This window comes from Phalacrocorax carbo, chromosome 11, assembly GCF_963921805.1.
Source record: "Phalacrocorax carbo chromosome 11, bPhaCar2.1, whole genome shotgun sequence".
Lineage (NCBI taxonomy): Eukaryota > Metazoa > Chordata > Aves > Suliformes > Phalacrocoracidae > Phalacrocorax > Phalacrocorax carbo.
Window position 1 is genome coordinate 11,752,103 of NC_087523.1, and position 16,440 is coordinate 11,768,542.

General features: G+C 41.9%; 1 protein-coding gene across 2 annotated transcripts; it reads left to right on the forward strand.

Moving 5' to 3' along the window:
• The first annotated feature begins 820 nt into the window (after window positions 1-820).
• GCNA (germ cell nuclear acidic peptidase) lies at window positions 821-15,933 on the forward strand. Of its 2 annotated transcripts, XM_064463075.1 has the most exons (12): window positions 821-904; window positions 998-1,248; window positions 2,084-2,130; window positions 3,296-3,347; window positions 3,686-3,759; window positions 5,220-5,660; window positions 6,990-7,161; window positions 8,243-8,387; window positions 9,188-9,253; window positions 10,235-10,373; window positions 12,794-12,998; window positions 15,010-15,933. In XM_064463075.1, the coding sequence occupies exons 1-12, from the start codon at window positions 890-892 to the stop codon at window positions 15,260-15,262; spliced, it is 1,860 nt and encodes a 619-aa protein (XP_064319145.1). In that variant the 5' UTR covers window positions 821-889; the 3' UTR covers window positions 15,263-15,933. The 2 variants fall into 2 exon arrangements, with proteins under 2 accessions (XP_064319145.1, XP_064319146.1); XM_064463076.1 differs by lacking the exon at window positions 9,188-9,253 and having other exon boundaries at window positions 822-904.
• The last annotated feature ends 507 nt before the right edge of the window (window positions 15,934-16,440 follow it).

The following is a 16,440-nucleotide window of genomic DNA, read 5'->3' on the forward strand; positions in this document are numbered from 1 at the left end:
TCTTGTGCTGCTCTTGGAAGAGTATTCTGCACTGCTGGCCCTCATTTTCCTTTCTGTTATTTTGCTTTAAATAGTACTGTTTATTTCAGCAGAAATAATCTCAGGTAAGTGTAGATCTTCTACATAAATGTTTGTTTCCACTAGTTGAGACTAAACCCAACCAAACATGAAAGCTCTGGTGCATGTGCGTGCTCAACTCAGAAGTGTTTTGAGGCCTCACACAGCTTTTTTTCTAGCCTTCATGGTGCCATCATCTCAGGTCAAACTTTGTAGTACCTTGAAGGTCATGGCCAATGTGTAAATTAATATTATTGTTTTGAATAAGCAAGAGTAGCATTCCCCAGCTCCTAAATCTCTGGTGGGTCGAAGACTGCAATTTGAAATGTCAACCATGGTAATGGTGCTAGGGCTGTTGCTGATATGTAGCAGGCAGATTTGTCTCCTGGTCGTACTTAGCTTGAGACTCCAGTTTCTGCCAGGTGCTGCTGCGTGGTGCAGCTAGGTGACCGGGTGTCTGCTGGCGCTGGGTGTACCCTGCCTGATGATCACCCCCTTTCTTGGTGGGGCACCATTGCTGCCTGCACGCCCCAGGGAGGAGGCCTCGCTGTAGTTACTCTTGCACCCTGTTAGCAACTGTTTGGTTGGTAGAACGGTTAGCAACAGCTGTCTCGTATCACGAGGTGGGGTTCACAGCCCTTTCACGATCTACGTCTGTGTGTGCCGATGTCAGCTGGAGCTGGCGCCGATTCTGCCGTCGCAGCCAGCGGCGGACCTACGGCGGCGCCGTGGGCTCTGCCGGCCCCTCGTGCGCAGGCGCAGGGCGGCGCGCATGCGGCCCAGCCCGGTGCCCCGGAAGCGCTGCGGCGGGGCGCGGGCGGTTTGAAGCGGAATGGAGAGCGCCGCGGTACGTCGCGGGCCGCCAGCCGGGCCGCCAGCCCCGTCTCCCCCACCCCGTCCTGGGGCCCCGCGGGCCACCCACGCTCTCTTTCGTTTGCAGCTCGAGGGGGCACAGGGCCGATCGCCGCTGCAGCAGAGACGCCCGCAGGTTCCGCGGGGCGGGGAGAGCCCCGCCGCCGCCACCGTCCCCACACAGGGCCAGTGCCGGGGGCGGGCGGGAAGCGGGCGCGGGCGGCGTCCTGGCGGCGGGCCCTCAGACTCGTGCGATGGCGGCTCTTGCGGTAGTTCGGCTTCAGGTGGACGCAGCCCAGCGAGAGTGGCCGCAGGGAGCCAGGGCCGACGGGGCGGCAGGTGAGGAGGCGCTCGGTGGGGCAGCAGGCCCATCCCACGCGTCCTCGTGTCCCTCGTTATTTTTACTGATCACATCTAAATATAATTTTAGATTACGCCCTCAAATATTTTATAATTGGTAGGTATTAGCCTGTTTCAGAATTATAGTCTTTAAGGTTTGGGTACTTTCAATGTAATTAGAAGTTGTCTTCATATTTTTAAACTATTGCATAGTGTATTTTTTCAAGTTGTTAATGTTTGGGTTTTGTCAGAAAATTAAGTAAATAATTTCGCAATGGCTTGTGTCTACGTTTGCATGAGAATTGCAGTCCAAGTGGTAATGCATCTCTTCTGCATCTTAAAACTATTTTTATGAAAGCTACTGCAGTTTGCTAAATACTCATGGCATCTATGTTAAAGTGTATTTTCTACGAAAGCAGCTTGTTGCATGTTTTGAGGTTTCAGACTCAATACAACAGTGTTCTCTCTGTGATCATATACCATGTGTAAGATGAGAAACAAGCTTTCTATCACTTCTGATACTCAATTTTAACTTAAACCAGTGTAATGTCATAAGCCTGTGTCTCCAAATAGGTCAATCTTTCAGATTTTGACAGAATTTGGTTACTGCTAAAATATTGAATATGTATGGCTGTTTAAATTTTAATATACAAGCTCTAATAATTCTATTTTAAATAATTTAAAACTGTTCAGCCTCTTTGAGATATTCAGCGTTTTTTCAATGTGTATCTATTTGGTTCTTAGTGTTCACAGGTATTTCAAAGCAATAGAGATGCAGATCTAGTTGCTGTGACCTAAAGTTCTTGATACTATTTTGCATTTCATTTTTATGCAGCTATGCCCTGTACTTCTCTTCCAGCAGTGATGATGAATTTGAAATGTGTAAGTAATAGCACATGTTAGTCTCCTTTTCTGAAGGATATGAAAAGGACACATTTCTATCTAGTTATAATGAAGTAGTTTCTACATGTGACTTTCTTTCATCGCTCTTGCTGCAGAGTACATTTTTCCCTTGCAGTGCGGTGTTGGTAGCTATATGCCATAGCGAGTATTCCTGAATCTCATGTATCAATCCTGGATACTTTTGCCTTGCATTATTTTTTCTTGTTGTCTCAGTTTTGTCTGTTCCCTGTCACTGACTTGCTTCCTTCTTAGTCTGCAGAGCAGCTTTGAATAAACGTTTTCTCTAAGCAGTTACTGTTCCAAACGTGTCTAAACTACTCAGAATTCACTCTGCATGTCACCGCTTTTGTTGTATGAGTCTTAACCAGTCAGAGGGATGTTTTTGGCTTTTCATAGTGGCTCAAGGTCTTGGTAAGATGGAATTGAATACTGAATTTGGCCCATTAAGTTCTGAAGAAGGGACAGTTGTTTCCCTTCTCCTCAGCCTGATTTATGCTTTAATGAAATTTGTTCCCCTTCAACTTTACTGAAACTCTCTTAATGATAGCGTGTGAAATTTTGATGGCATTTCTGATAATCTCTCAAGAGTCACTACTTCAAGCATGTGCAGTACTACTGCCTTAATTGTGTGGGGTTTTTTGTGTTTAGCAGTCACCACAATATTCCTGGAGTGACTAAAACGCATTTATTTCTGAGAAGGAGTATTGAATTGGAGTTCTGCAGTGGGGTATTGCTGTTACCATTTTGTTTGAACATGTTTTTGGAGCCACTTAGTGGAATAAGCATATGGACATCTCTTCGCAGTAGGAAAACTACTACCTGCAGTCATTGAAATGCTTGGAGAAAATATTGATAAACCCATTCAATTCCACATATATGAGGAGGCCATACTGCATACTGGAAGATACATAACAGTGTTTCTTATCTGTCTTTGTGCTGGGCAAGAATTGAATAATGAAGGAAATGCTAGACAGCTGCTGTCAGCTTTGAGGAATTGAGAGCTGGAATTAGATATAAAGGATTCTTATGTTTGACTTCTTTTTTTAAGACTTTGCAACTTGTAAAAATTCAGTCTAAACTTATCTCTTAAAAAATGCATAACAAAAGAAACAGAGCCTTCTTCTTAATTCTTTTATTGTTTCAGTTTTAGCTAGAATGAAAACTCCCAAATCTGTTTCTAAAAAGGCAGACACAAGGTGGGTAATTAACGACTTTTCAATGTTTATATATTAGTTTTCTGTATCACACGTACTATTCAGGATACACAAAAATGATCAAAAGTTTTAATGATTCATAGGCAGATACGTGTATAGGAGTGAGTGCAGACAGAAGAACTGTTATGTGTTCCATATGTATGTTCAGGTCAAATGTAAAATGGGGTGTTTGGAGGTGTACATGCTCTATTGCCATCCCTATTAATGGATGTAGTTGGTAACACTTGCTCTGAGCAACTGATAATGTTATATTGGGTGGCAAACTTTTCTGTTTTCCTGCTTATGCCTCCCTTTTTTCACACTATTTGATTGTTTTACAGTTTGAAGGACTTAACTGATGACTCGGATGATTTCTTCTCGGACTTTAAAGTGAGAAAGAGCACAACAAAGAATGGCAAGTAATTGTCTAACAGCAAATATGAAGCAGGAATTTTATGAGGTGGAAAGGTAGCATTCGTTGCTGAGCTCATAAATTTCTGAGAGAGCTTGTTAAACATAAGATCACTTTGTCTCTTCCTTGAGGGTAACAGAGGAGAGGCTTTTCTTTTTTCTTCTGGGGATAACAAAGGAAAGCATAGTCATGCTGTTCTGACAGGTGTACATTTTGAAGCGTTGCTGTAGGTCTGCAGATACTGTGGACTATCTCCTAGTGTTTGGGTCTGGTTGATTAGACTGAATTGCAAATATGGGTTGATCACTGTGGAGGGAGGACTTAGGAACGCTGTTTTGCACATCCTATGGCTGTACCAGCTCATTCTGTGGCCAGAAGATACTAAGTAAAGAAAGAAGGTAACTGGTGTTAGCTAGATACCTTTAATTGGATGCAGATGTTGGGAATCAGGCCAGTCTTGCCTACGGGTGTTGCAGAGCCACAGACAGGGTCCTTTAATCTGGGCCTTCTTTAGCCAAGGTCCTATGTGCTAACACTGGCTTCAAGATGCTCTAGCAAACCATGACTTGAGGGGCTTCAGTGCTTGTCTGAGCAGAGTATCCTTGGTCTCTCCCAAGGGGTGGAACATGCCTTGGTTTTCTAACATTCAGAGCCTGACTTACAGCTGTCTGGTGCACTTCTCATTGATACGAGCAAACTGGGCTTTTCTAGAAGGAGCGAACAAGGTTCTGGAATTCTTGACACAGCTACTAGGCCAGGAATCAGGTGATAGAATTCTAGTAGATGAGAGATAATAACAGTGATCTCATCTGAAGCTGGAGAAGCCCTGATCCCTGATCAAGAAGGATGGGGTCTCTGGCAGCTGGTGTGAATGTCAAGTCTGAAACATGTATGCTAGGGGCAGACTGTAACAAGCTAATGCAATGGCTTCTGGAGAGGAAATGGGGGGAGCAAAGTGGACCAGAAGGATCATCTAAAAATAAAGTCACCAATAGATCTGACATGATCCCTTGATCTTGGTAGGTCAAATCTAAAATATCAGAAACATTGTTTGTTGGAAAGTGTGCACTTTGTGCTGTAGGCTATGGCCTGATGAGCTAAGGCTGAACATTTCTTTTTTAAGTCACCCTTCACTTGGTTGTTTTATAAAATGTGTTCAGCCTTACTCTTAAATGCACATAGTTTTTGTTACTGGAAATTAAGATTATGCCAGCGCTAGTTACATATTCAGGATTGTTAGGCTGATGTATACATACATGGGGTTTAAGCTACTTTTATACATCTTTCAGTGACTTTGTTTAGTATGATGGTAACTGAGCAGGGTGTAATAAAAAAATGCAAAGATGTCTTTCTATTCTTAGTGTTTTCCTATCTTTCAAGGGATTTTTTTTGTGTGTGTTAAGACAAAGGCAGGTCTCCTAAATGAAATTACCAGTACTTTAGCTGTTTCTTTTGAATTGCAGCACAGAAGGATCTTCAGACTCCAAAGACATTGATGACTTCTGGAAAGAAAAGCACTCTCTGCCAAGAATTACAGTGTCCAGAGGCTTTAAGTGATACTGAAGATTCTGTCTTTGTAGAAGGTTCATGGCATGACTACCAAAAAGGGGGAGTGGAAGACTTAAAAGAGAGTTGGAGGTGCATAAAATTCCCACCTCCACAAAATCTGAAAGAGTTAATTTCCAGAGGCAATCCAGACTTGCTTGCTAGAAGGAAAGAAGCAAGCTGTGGAAAGAGTTCAGAAAATAAAGTGCCAACTGTGGCACTGCAACAAAGTACAGAGGTAGAATCAGATAGCTCAGATGAGGAATTTGAATCATTAATAGAACGGATAAGGAAACGGAGTATAACCAGAAAACCAATCCTAAGCACAAGTAAAACTGTCTACCAGCCGAGCACAATAGGTAAGCAATTGTTCTTAGCTAACTTACAAGCTACCTATTGGCAGCAATGGTAGTGCTAGTTGCCTAATTCTTTTCGTTTTTGTGGTGTATGCTTTAGAAGTGCAACTCCGCATCTTGCAATTTAATTTAATACAATCATAAATTATTCCTCTGAATGTTATGAGAAGTGATTCTACTAGTCTGTGGTATCAAGATATTTTTAGTTTTTAAAATTGTTATGACAACAAATCTAACTAGTGGTCTGAGTGATGTTAACTTTTTTTAATGTATGATAGCAGTTAATGTAGAGCTGTCATTTTGTTAAGACTGAAATTTTGAGCAGTTTAGATGCTGTTCATTTAGTGTGTGGGTTTATAATTGACCTTATTTTGTTTAAAGTACAGTTTATAATGAGGATTTCCTAAATCAGTAGCTCCTTCTCTCCTTTGACTAACTGCAGCGAGCTCCAGCTGAAAGATTGCAAAGGGGGAAGAGGACTATTGCTGAGTAAGAGCAGGTGAAAACAAATCCCTTTCTAGAAGAGTAAATGAAGGGTGCCTTCCTCACTAACAAGGACTAGTTCAGAGCAAGGAGACATGGAAGAAGATGGCTGACAGCATAGAAATGTGCCCTGGGAAAGAGCAAATTTTTTTTTTATAATTGAAGTATGTCAATGTGGTCTAGAAAAACATGTTCTAGAAGTAAGCTGGCAACTGTATTGGCTTCTCTGTATGTGGTTGAATAGTGAATGGAGAGAAAAGGCCCAAACAGGGGAACAGTTATAGAAGAGCCAGCAGAGAGAACATCTACTGAAACTGTAAACCTTGAAATGGTTCTTGATTTCTGGTGTGAGGGTCAGCCATTTTAGCAGTCCGTCCAGACGTGGTCTGGGGAAATAGGCAGCCATCTGATCAGAACTGGCCTGTGAAACAAACGATGTGACTTATGGTACATGACAGGTTAGAACAATTTTTGTTTTGTTTTGTTCAAATGATTTCTCTGCATTACTGCTCCCAGTGTGCTGGTGCTACGTTTTGAATTGGTGAAATGTCACAGAAATGCCTGAGTGAGGTCATAAATGCTTTTCCTTCCACCTCATCCTAGCTGAATGTTTGAAAGTTGGAGTCTGCCACTCTTTCATTGAACAGTAATTTTTGTAGCATATAACAGCAAATTACCTTTCCATCAGTTTTAAAAGCCTTTGCATTCAAGTATGCACAGTAAGAGTGTCTATGCTGAGGTGGAATATTTGACTTTTTTTTTCCACCATTGTCTGTTACCTGGTTGCTGATATCTGTGGTCCTGATTCTCTGACAATGTGTAATCCTGTGACTCTTCCTGTTGAACTAGAAAACATTAAGGCACCCTGCGAAGATGGTCAGCCCTTGAAAGGGGAGGGAGTCAAGACACCAAGGCCAAACTCCATTTCACTTCAAGAAACACCTTCCAGGGTAAGGGTTGCTGCAAGAATTCCTAGGAATGAATTGGTCAGTTGCTCACAGTCAGCAAAGACAGAGAAAAGGTAAGTGTTTCTTCGTCTTTACTGTGTTCTAGGACACATAGATGGACAAAGAGATGCTAAGCATTTTGGCCTGGATGACATTCTGATTTTTCAGGTACCTAAAAACTTCTGCTACCAATTCAGCAGTTGTTAATGGCTAAGTAACTGGAAGTCAAAGCTTTGTCTCAGGTATGACAGGCATAATACAAGCTAATCTCTGCTTAGAAAAATTGAGACATAAATCTGACAAATGTCAAATCTTCTTTGTAAATGTTAGCTCTCCTGCTATTCCGTGTCTTGGCACAGTGTACTTCTAATGTGCACTGGCCTTATAGATTCTATCTATCCATTTGCCTGTCCCTAAAAATATGTCAGAACTGATGTGTTAGTAAATTATGCTTTTTAACAAGCTTGTCTTGGTATTTTTGACCTGTATCCTTATAACTTCATGTTTCGTTTTCTATATGTGGATGCAGCTTAAGCTTTTCAGAAGAATGTCTTTCATTTTTAATAGGTGCCTTTATTCTGCCTCTTACCCATGTGATGTTTTCTTTAGTAATTTTATAATTATGTATACCAATACCAAACCTTCAAACGATGTCTTCAGAGCTGATGCTTTGTGCGAATGCTGCAGTATTGGAGTTAGTCATCCTAGTGGAATATCTACTTCCCCTGAATTAATTCTTGAGGATTCCCAGAACATCTTTGGCTATGTTTCTGAGAATATACCTTTATTGTAGGTGATCATGTTAGGTCCTTTCATATATTGATGAAGTTTTTGTATAACTGTTGCTCACCATGTCATAAAGATCTGAGCCACCCTCTTTTCCTACTTAGGAGTCCTCATAATCTAGTTTTGTGAATTAGTGAAATAACTGCACAACTACTACAACAGCTCTATCCCTTTGTGCCCTTGAAGGAGGAAGAAGACAGAAAGAGCATGTGTGCCACACTGGACTCATGACAGCAAGCTAGTGAAGAGAGTCAGGAGGGGTTTATGCGGATGGCAGCATGCTAGGATTCTTTACTGGCTATAAGTGGCCATTATTTTTCAATGTGATATCTCTGTACTTCAGTAAACTGCTTTATGCTTTTCTTGCAGGCTCAGGGTGTGCTCAGTGCCTGGCTGTTTCTTGCAAGATCTCTCAAATCCGGCTTCCCACTATGTGAAGTATTTCAAGAAATATAAAGAGGAGCTGGCACAGAAGCTCTACTGTCTGTATAATAATACAATCTTTGAGCAGAAGGTTGGCTTCAAAACAACTACATTTCTAAAATGCTGGTTAATATGTTGTTCCTCACTTTTTGATTGCGATTTCTCTATCCTCTTCAGTTAGTAGAAGTTAAGCTTTATAGCAGTGGCTTACATTTGAATTAGTTCCAGCAATTTATTTGGAAGACACTTATCACCACTGTGATGGCAGCAGTTTTCAGCTTGGCTTGGTTTCCCAGCTATAATGGTGTACTGTCCTTAAGGGAGCATTCTGGATGGTGTCCAAGAGTCCTTGAGGAAAGAAACTGCTACATGAGGGACCTTGGATCAGTTTCATCTTTGAAATTTGACTAATAGTTATTGTCATGTATTTTCTAGTACCTGCATGGTCATCAGCTCAGGAGCCTGGGAGTGTTTCTGTTGCTGCCTCTGTAGTAGTTAGGCATAGCAAAGGCAGCTGTGGTTTTCTGCTGCTGAAAGAAGCTGAAGGTTGCCCACCACCATTGCTCATTCAGCTTTCACTGAAATAGCATGTACTAGCGAACTCTGCAGCATTACCACAGCCTAACAGCTAGTTGTAGCACAACTTTCTTGCCTGCAGCTGACAAAAGGCAAGTGGTGGGAGTGTATGTTGGGGAGCAGGGAGCTGATGGATCAAAGCACTTCCCTTTGTTGTTAGGGCTTCTTGCCTCATGCTTAGTCACGCTACATGCAGTCTTCATTCATTCCTATTGCATGTTCATGTCTGCCATTCTGGAACAGATTAAAAAGCTGCATATCCTTTGAATAACAGTTTTGGGTGAACCTAAAGCTGTGTTGTGTTTCAAATTGAAGGTTCAATTTCAGAGAACTGCTGTCTTGACCTTTTACATCTTCTGGGATACTCAAAGCCCTCCTCTGGTGAGAAACGTTCTTGAAAGGAAGGATGCTGCCCTCACTAATTCCAGTAGAATTTCCTTCAGGAAGGAAAATGTTTCTGTGCAGCTGAGAAAATATTGTTGAGCTGACCAAAGACAGGCTGAGGTCATGATTTCACATAAAGCTGAGCTAAGCAGGCTCGCTGTTACTGAAGGCGAAATATTTTGCTCCCCAGTGCTTCAGCCCTGTACCTGTGCTGGCACTTAGTACTGTTGGACCATTTACTTAAGCTCCTTAACTAATTTAGATGACATAAAAGTGTTAGTAAAAGAGCAGAGCTAACAAAGATAGATATGATGAGGACTTATAAAATCAGCAGCAGCACAGAAGATAAGCAAGGGGTGATTATTCACCCCCTCACAGTGTGAAGGTGCATGAAATTAAAATGGCAAGTTGTGGGTTCAGAAGAACCAAAGCAGATGCTACTTGACCTTGAAATTATTAAGCTGTAGAACTTCTGATTATAAACTATTGTGGGTGCTAACAATGCATTTGTATTCTTAAACACACATGAACAATCATGCTTTCCCCAAAACACCAGAAAATAACTTTAAGGGCTATTTAAGGCAAAGGAGCCACCTGTGGCTCAGTGAGGTGTTGTCTTGCAAATGGCTAGCAGTTGGGAAGAGTACTTTTTTTGAAGAGGAAATTGTTTTATGCCTGACCTGTCCATGTATTTACTCTTAAGCAGCACGTTTTAGCAACTATTGGAGGCACAATAGAGGAACTAAGGGACTTTGTCTCATCCTGCATTGTAAAACTCCCAGTGTTGGTTACAGGAAAATGGATGATGGGAATAAGAAGCTGTGGAGGGTGGGTTTGCATCTTAAGCGACAACACTGTTCAGGGCACTAACAGGAACAACCTGTACCGGCTTCACAGTAAATATAATGGGAAGCTAGAGGGCAAGATGATGATAAGAAGTAGGAGAGGGCAGATTACATGTACTGTTTTGGTTTTCAGTTACCAGAGAAAATGGTGATAATCTGGAATAAGAAAATGAGAAAAACAGCAGGATATTGTGTAACTGGGCAGACAGAAGGTCCTGAAGCAAAGCGTTATGCTCGCATAGAACTTTCTGAGAAAGTCTGTGACTCTGCAGGTAGGTAAAAGAAAAGATATGTTGATTCTTTGAGAAAGCAAGTCCTAGAGATAAAAACATGACTCTGGGGCCTAAGATCTGGAACGGGACCATGATTTAAAATTTCATATTACCTTGAATAAATAAATCCATTAATGGTAGTACATGTCCTTACAACGCTTTTAAGAGGCTGAGCAAATTTACAAAATGTGAGAACAGAGATTTATTCATGCTAACTGCAGTATTTTCTTTATATTTCTTATTTATTTGAAGATCTATAGGTTACTCTAATTCTATATGTACTATAATGGCAATCTAAAATCTGACTTCTTCCATCATAGCTAGCCACCTTGTTGGTAGTATTTAAAGCTGGAATAAAGACAGGTCAGTGCCAAATTAAGTTCTATTATGTGGTGGGTACTGTAAATGTTATTTCTCCCTCATCCCCTCCCAGTTTGGAGTAATGTTGCAGTTACTGTAGGATAACCAGTTCTGTAATTAATAAAATATTTTGATGTAAGCTTAATAAATTCCATTTGAGAGATACAGCAGAGTACCCTGGGAATCTGCTTTTGAGGGCTTAGGAGTCCATGAGTACTGGTCAGTTTTTCAGAAGCACCTTTCTAGAAGCACAGGAGCAGGCAATCCCATTGTGTTGTAAGTCAAGCAAGCTGGGCAGAAGACCAGCTTGGCTGAGCAGGGACCTCCTTGTGGAGCTCAAGAGGAAAAAGGAAATTGTATGACCTCTGGAAGTGAGGTTGGGCTTCACAGGAGGATTACAGAGCTGTGGTTCATATATGCAGGGAGAAGACAGGAGAGGCCAAAGCTCAATTAGTCACACACCTAGTGGGTGAAGGGAAGGTGGTGGATGGAGTTTTTCTGGATTTTAGTAAGGCTTTTGATACTGTTGCTCACAGCGTCCTTCTTGACAAGTTGTCCCACTGTGGGACGAGCATGTTCATGGTGTGCTGTATGAAGAACTGGCTGAAGCACAGACCTCAAAGGGTTGTAGTTAATGGGGCTACATATCTGGCTGGTGACCAGTCACCATCAGTGTTCCTCAGGGCTCAATTCTAGGGCTAATCCTGTTCAATATATTTATTAACGATCTGGATGCAGGAGTTGAATGCACTACTGGCAAGTTTGCTGATGATACCAAACTGGGAGGTGCTGTTGACTCTCTTGAGGGACAAGATTCCTTGCAGACGGATCTAGATAAACTGGAGCTTTGGGCAATGATTAATGGGATGAAATTTAACAAGTCCAAATGCCAGATTCTGCACCTGGGGTGGAGTAATGCCATGCACAAGTATAAACTGGGAGAGGAGTGGCTGGAGAGCAGCCCTGTGGAAAGGGATCTGGGGGTGCTGGTTGTCAGCAGGCTTAATATGAGTCAATAGTGTGCCCTGGCAGCCAAGAGGGCAAACTGCATCCTGGGGTGCATCAAACACAGCATAACCAGCCAGTCAAGAGGTGATTTTCCCAGTGTATTCAGCATTGGTGCAGCCTCACCTTGTGTACTGTATGCAGTTCTGGGTCTCACAATTTAAGAAGAACGTGAAGGTACTTGAATGTGTCCAGAACAGGGCAACAAAGCTGGTAAGAGGGCTGGAAGGAATGTCCTGTGAGTTGCGGCCAAGGACTGTTGGTTTGTCTAGTTTGGAGAAAAGGAGGCTGAGAGGTGACCTCACTGTTCTCTACAGCTTCTTGAGGAGAGGAAGTGGAAAGAGCGGTGCTGATCTCTTCTCCCTGGTATCCAGTGATAGGATGTGTGGGAATGGTTTAAAGCTGTGCTAGGGGAAGTTTAGACTGGGCATTAGGAAGCATTTCCTTACCGAGGGTGGTCAAACACTGGCTTCCTAGAGAGGTGGTCAATGCCCCAAGCCTGTCACTGTTTAAGAGGCATCTGGCTAATATCCTTAGTAACATGCTTTAAGTCAGGCAGTTGGACTAGATGATCATTTATGACCCTTCCAACTGAAATATTCTATTCTAACTGTGGAGAAAATTCAGTGCTCTGATATTTTTCATCCAGAAATAATTAGAGCAGTGTTACAAAAGCAATCAATGAATCTTGGCCTAAATAAAGGTATTTCAGGTCTCATTTTAAAAAAACCCCAAAACACAACAACAACAACAAAAAAAACCCCAAACAACAAATAAACCAACCAACCAACAACAGGAAAAAAACCCAGATTAGGCGTGCAGGGAAGTAACTAGGGTGCAGAATTAGGACTGATCACAAAATTGGAAATGAACTGAGTAAAACCTTGGTTTGGGACATTTTATTTTAGCAAAACGTTTGTGGTTCTGACGTCCACAATAACTCTGCATCTTAATAAAGAATGAGTGTCAAAAGTCTGAAGCAGTGACCAAGGGTGAAAGTTCATAATTTCCCATACTTGACTGATTTTAATGTCCTTTGTTTACCTTACCCTAAGATCGTCTTCGAGACACGCTAGTTCATGAGGCTTGTCATGCAGCCACCTGGCTGATCAATGGTGTTCGTGATGGACATGGACGATTCTGGAGATTCTATGCCAATAAATCAGCTGTGATTCATCCAGAACTGCCAGTAGTAACACGATGCCACAGCTATGAGATTAATTACAGATTCATCTATGAGTGTGTTCTGTGCAAAGCTACGTAAGTAATGTTTTATATCATCTTGCATATGACTACGTATTAACTTTGTCTCTAACTTGGCGGTCTCCTGTGTCTAGAAATCATGTGTGTCTGCTGCTGTGAAGCAATTGAGATACTCCGAGTTGTCACTTCACATTTCCTGAGCCCACAGAACCTCACTATGGGATTCTAAAAGTTCATTTCCAGGTAGTTCCAGTTCACAGGTCAGGACAGGCAGAAGTGTCTTCTGAGGACCATTGGTGATGATAGAAGGTCTTTGAGAAGCAATGAGAGATCAGAATGCGTGCCTCAGCTTTGAAGGACATGGCAGAGAAAGGTCACACCACATGTGGCTGCTCTCACTTTTCAAACATTGCTCAAATGATGTGAATTTGGATTCACCTTCTACTGTAGCTAATATTGAGTGAACTTGTAAAAGTTTTTGACCACTTATCTCTGATTTCATAATCAATAGGCTTTTTGATAGGAGGTGATATTTCCAGTCTTAACTAAGTACTACATCAGGAGAAATACCTGAGGGCCCACAGTGACTGAGCAATGACTGGATCTGGCACATCTATGTAGAATGCACGTAAGCACAGTAGCAGCATGTGTTGCAGAAATAAGGCATTCAAGGTTCTCTTGAAATCTACTCACATTTTACAAAGTAACATCTTTGAATGTGCCATGACAACAATCTAGGTTTGATCTAAGGAAAAACAGTCCATAAGGGAGTGCTAGACCTGGCATAGTGGGCTGAATTACTTTTTATATGATCATCCGTGTAAAGATACTGAATGCCATCTGGTGCTCAAAGTAGTCAGTCAATAGTAACTGTAATTCAAAAGCAGAACAAGCCCCATAAAAACTGGGCACAAAACATGTGACAGTAATCGGATACTAGAATAAATTATCAGTGGAAGCTTTCTGGGTCTCCTATCTTGATGACTTTCAATTAAGACTAAACATTTTGACTAATTTTGTATCTTTGTTGGTCTCCACCTTTTACTTAGCACTACCATAACAATATAATGATTTCTATTGGTTTAAAACTCTAAAAGCTGTAGTCAGTTTTCTAGTTGATCTTTTAGCTCATGGACTCTTTCAGGTTGTATATATATTAAAGGACGAATAGATGTCTGTAGCCACAGAGATGTGAGCAGTACTGTGATGTGAAGGATTGAAGCTAGGACACAGATGTACTGATTGCAACATTGGTCATCAGACTTCTGTCTTGCTTACTGCATTTATGAAATGAGAACTATATATGTTGCTGAGATCAAGCAAAAGAAATAGTTGCTACAGTAATTTTGCAGGTTTCTGACCTTTCATGGGTATGGAAGGTGTTGGCTTTTCTTGGAAGATTTTGGCTGACCACAGGTCTCTGTATGTAATTACTTCAGTCTCAATGGGAGAGCATAATGTTTTGTGAACTTAGTCCTGCATGGCCTAGGAAAGTGTCTGACAATGGTGTGATGTTTTTTAAAATTTTTTTTTAATTATTTTTATTACCCCCCTCCTCACCCCAACTTTAGGGGCTAAGCATGCATGGGATTTTTTTTCTCAGGATCGTATGTGCTACTTCCAGAAGCACTGGAAGGAAACAGTATTTCATATATGAAAGAATCTTCCTGAAGTGTTTAATCTGACTGTGCAATGCATTAGTTGCTTAGATGTAAGAAAGCATTGAGAAGACTTGATGGTGATGGCTTTGAGGAGGAACTCCAAGGGGTAGTTGATACATGGGTTGTGGAGGTGTTTTGAAATTTTGTAGCACTTCATACTGCTAGGTTGAGAGTAAAAAGAGAGAGGAAGGAACCAAGATGAAAAAGTAATGAAAAAATTCTAGGGTAGAGAAACATGTAATACGTATTTGATTGTTCCACTGTATAAAGTATGTAGTATGTTTCGTGTTCTAAAATGCTAGCTTAGAAATCTTACCGAAGTAGCCTGGCAGAAGAGAAGGGAGCCATTTCTCACAAGTACTGTCTACCGCAAGTGTGGAATCAGAATACTTATTTCTCCATTTCAGGACTGGACGTCATTCCAAGTCTCTAGACACAGAGCGCTTCATGTGTACGTTCTGTGGGGGGCAGCTGGTCCTGAGTCAGCCCACTCGGAAGGATGGCACTCCTGCTAGGACACATCTAATGCCCTTTGCAAAGTATGTGAAAGAAAACTATGGACTTACTAAAAGAAAGCAGCATGGGCTGAGTCATGCAGAAGTCATGTGGAAACTCAGTGCTGATTTTGCTTTAAAAACTAGGCTTCAAAATTCCTTGTAGTATCTCAATACACTTCCTTTCTTGATGCTACTTATGTTTTGTATGTAGTAGTAAATGAGTCTAACATGAGTCTAAGAATGTGTTTTGGGCATTCCAGATAACTCTAATATTTTAGCATTAAATAAAGAAGCTTCTAATAAAGACAGCCTTTAGATCTTTCCTAAAATGGTCAAGAGTGAGCAAGAAGTAATGATGATAGAAAGTTGTCCTGGTTTCAGCTGGGATAGAGTTAAATTTCTTTGTAGTAGCTAGTATGGGGCTGTGTTTTGGATTTTTGCTGGAAACAGCGGTGATAACGTGGAGATGTTTTAGTTGTTGCTAAGTAGCACTTACACTGGTCAAGGACTTTTTTAGCTCCCCGTGCTCTGCTGGGTGCACAAGGAGCTGGGAGGGGACACAGCCGGGACAGCTGACCCCAACTGACCAACGGGATATTCCATACCATGTGGCGCCATGCTCAGCATATAGAGCTGGGGGAAGAAGGAGGAAGGGGGGACATTGGGAGTGATGGTGGTTGTCTTCCCAAGTCACTGTTACTTGTGATGGAGCCCTGCTTTTCTGGAGGCGGCTGAACACCTGCCTGCCCAGGGGAAGGAGTGAATCAATTGCTTGTTTTGCTTTGCTTCTGTGCGCAGCTTTTGCTTTCCCTATTAAACTGTCTTTATCTCAAACCATGAGTTGCCTCACTTTTACTCTTCTGATTCTCTCCCCTGTCCTACCGGGGGGGGGGAGTGAGCAAGCGGCTGTGTGGGGCGTGGTTGCTGACTGGGGCTAAACAATCACAAAAGTCCATGACAATGCACAAGTCAGGGTATCCTTCTTAGGCTTCAGATAACCACCACCTGTGCCTGTGAAGATGCAATTCTAGGCCCTTCATGACTCAATTGCTATGTTTGTCTGGAATTTTCTGAGTTATATTTACCATACTGCTTCATAGCATGTCTTCAGTGACTCTGGTGAGCAATGAATTTACTCTTTCATCTGGGTAGATGATATGCTATAGTCTCTGTATATGTGCTGAAGAATGGCTAGGTCTACATCTGTCTGGGATTGCCAGATGCAAGAAAAATCCAGGTCCATGAGCCAAAGTACTCTGATTCTGTCTGGATGACTTCCAGGCACGAAGAAGGGCAGACGTGAGGAAGGCTTTAAATGTAGGTTCAGGCATTTTCCCAGGG

Bases quoted from the DNA above. Each gene is read 5' to 3' on its own strand.
- GCNA (XM_064463075.1), top strand. The intron at 3,760-5,219 runs GCAAGTAATTGT...TTTGAATTGCAG, and splicing joins AAAGAGCACAACAAAGAATG to CACAGAAGGATCTTCAGACT. The intron at 7,162-8,242 runs GTAAGTGTTTCT...CTTTTCTTGCAG, and splicing joins TCAGCAAAGACAGAGAAAAG to GCTCAGGGTGTGCTCAGTGC.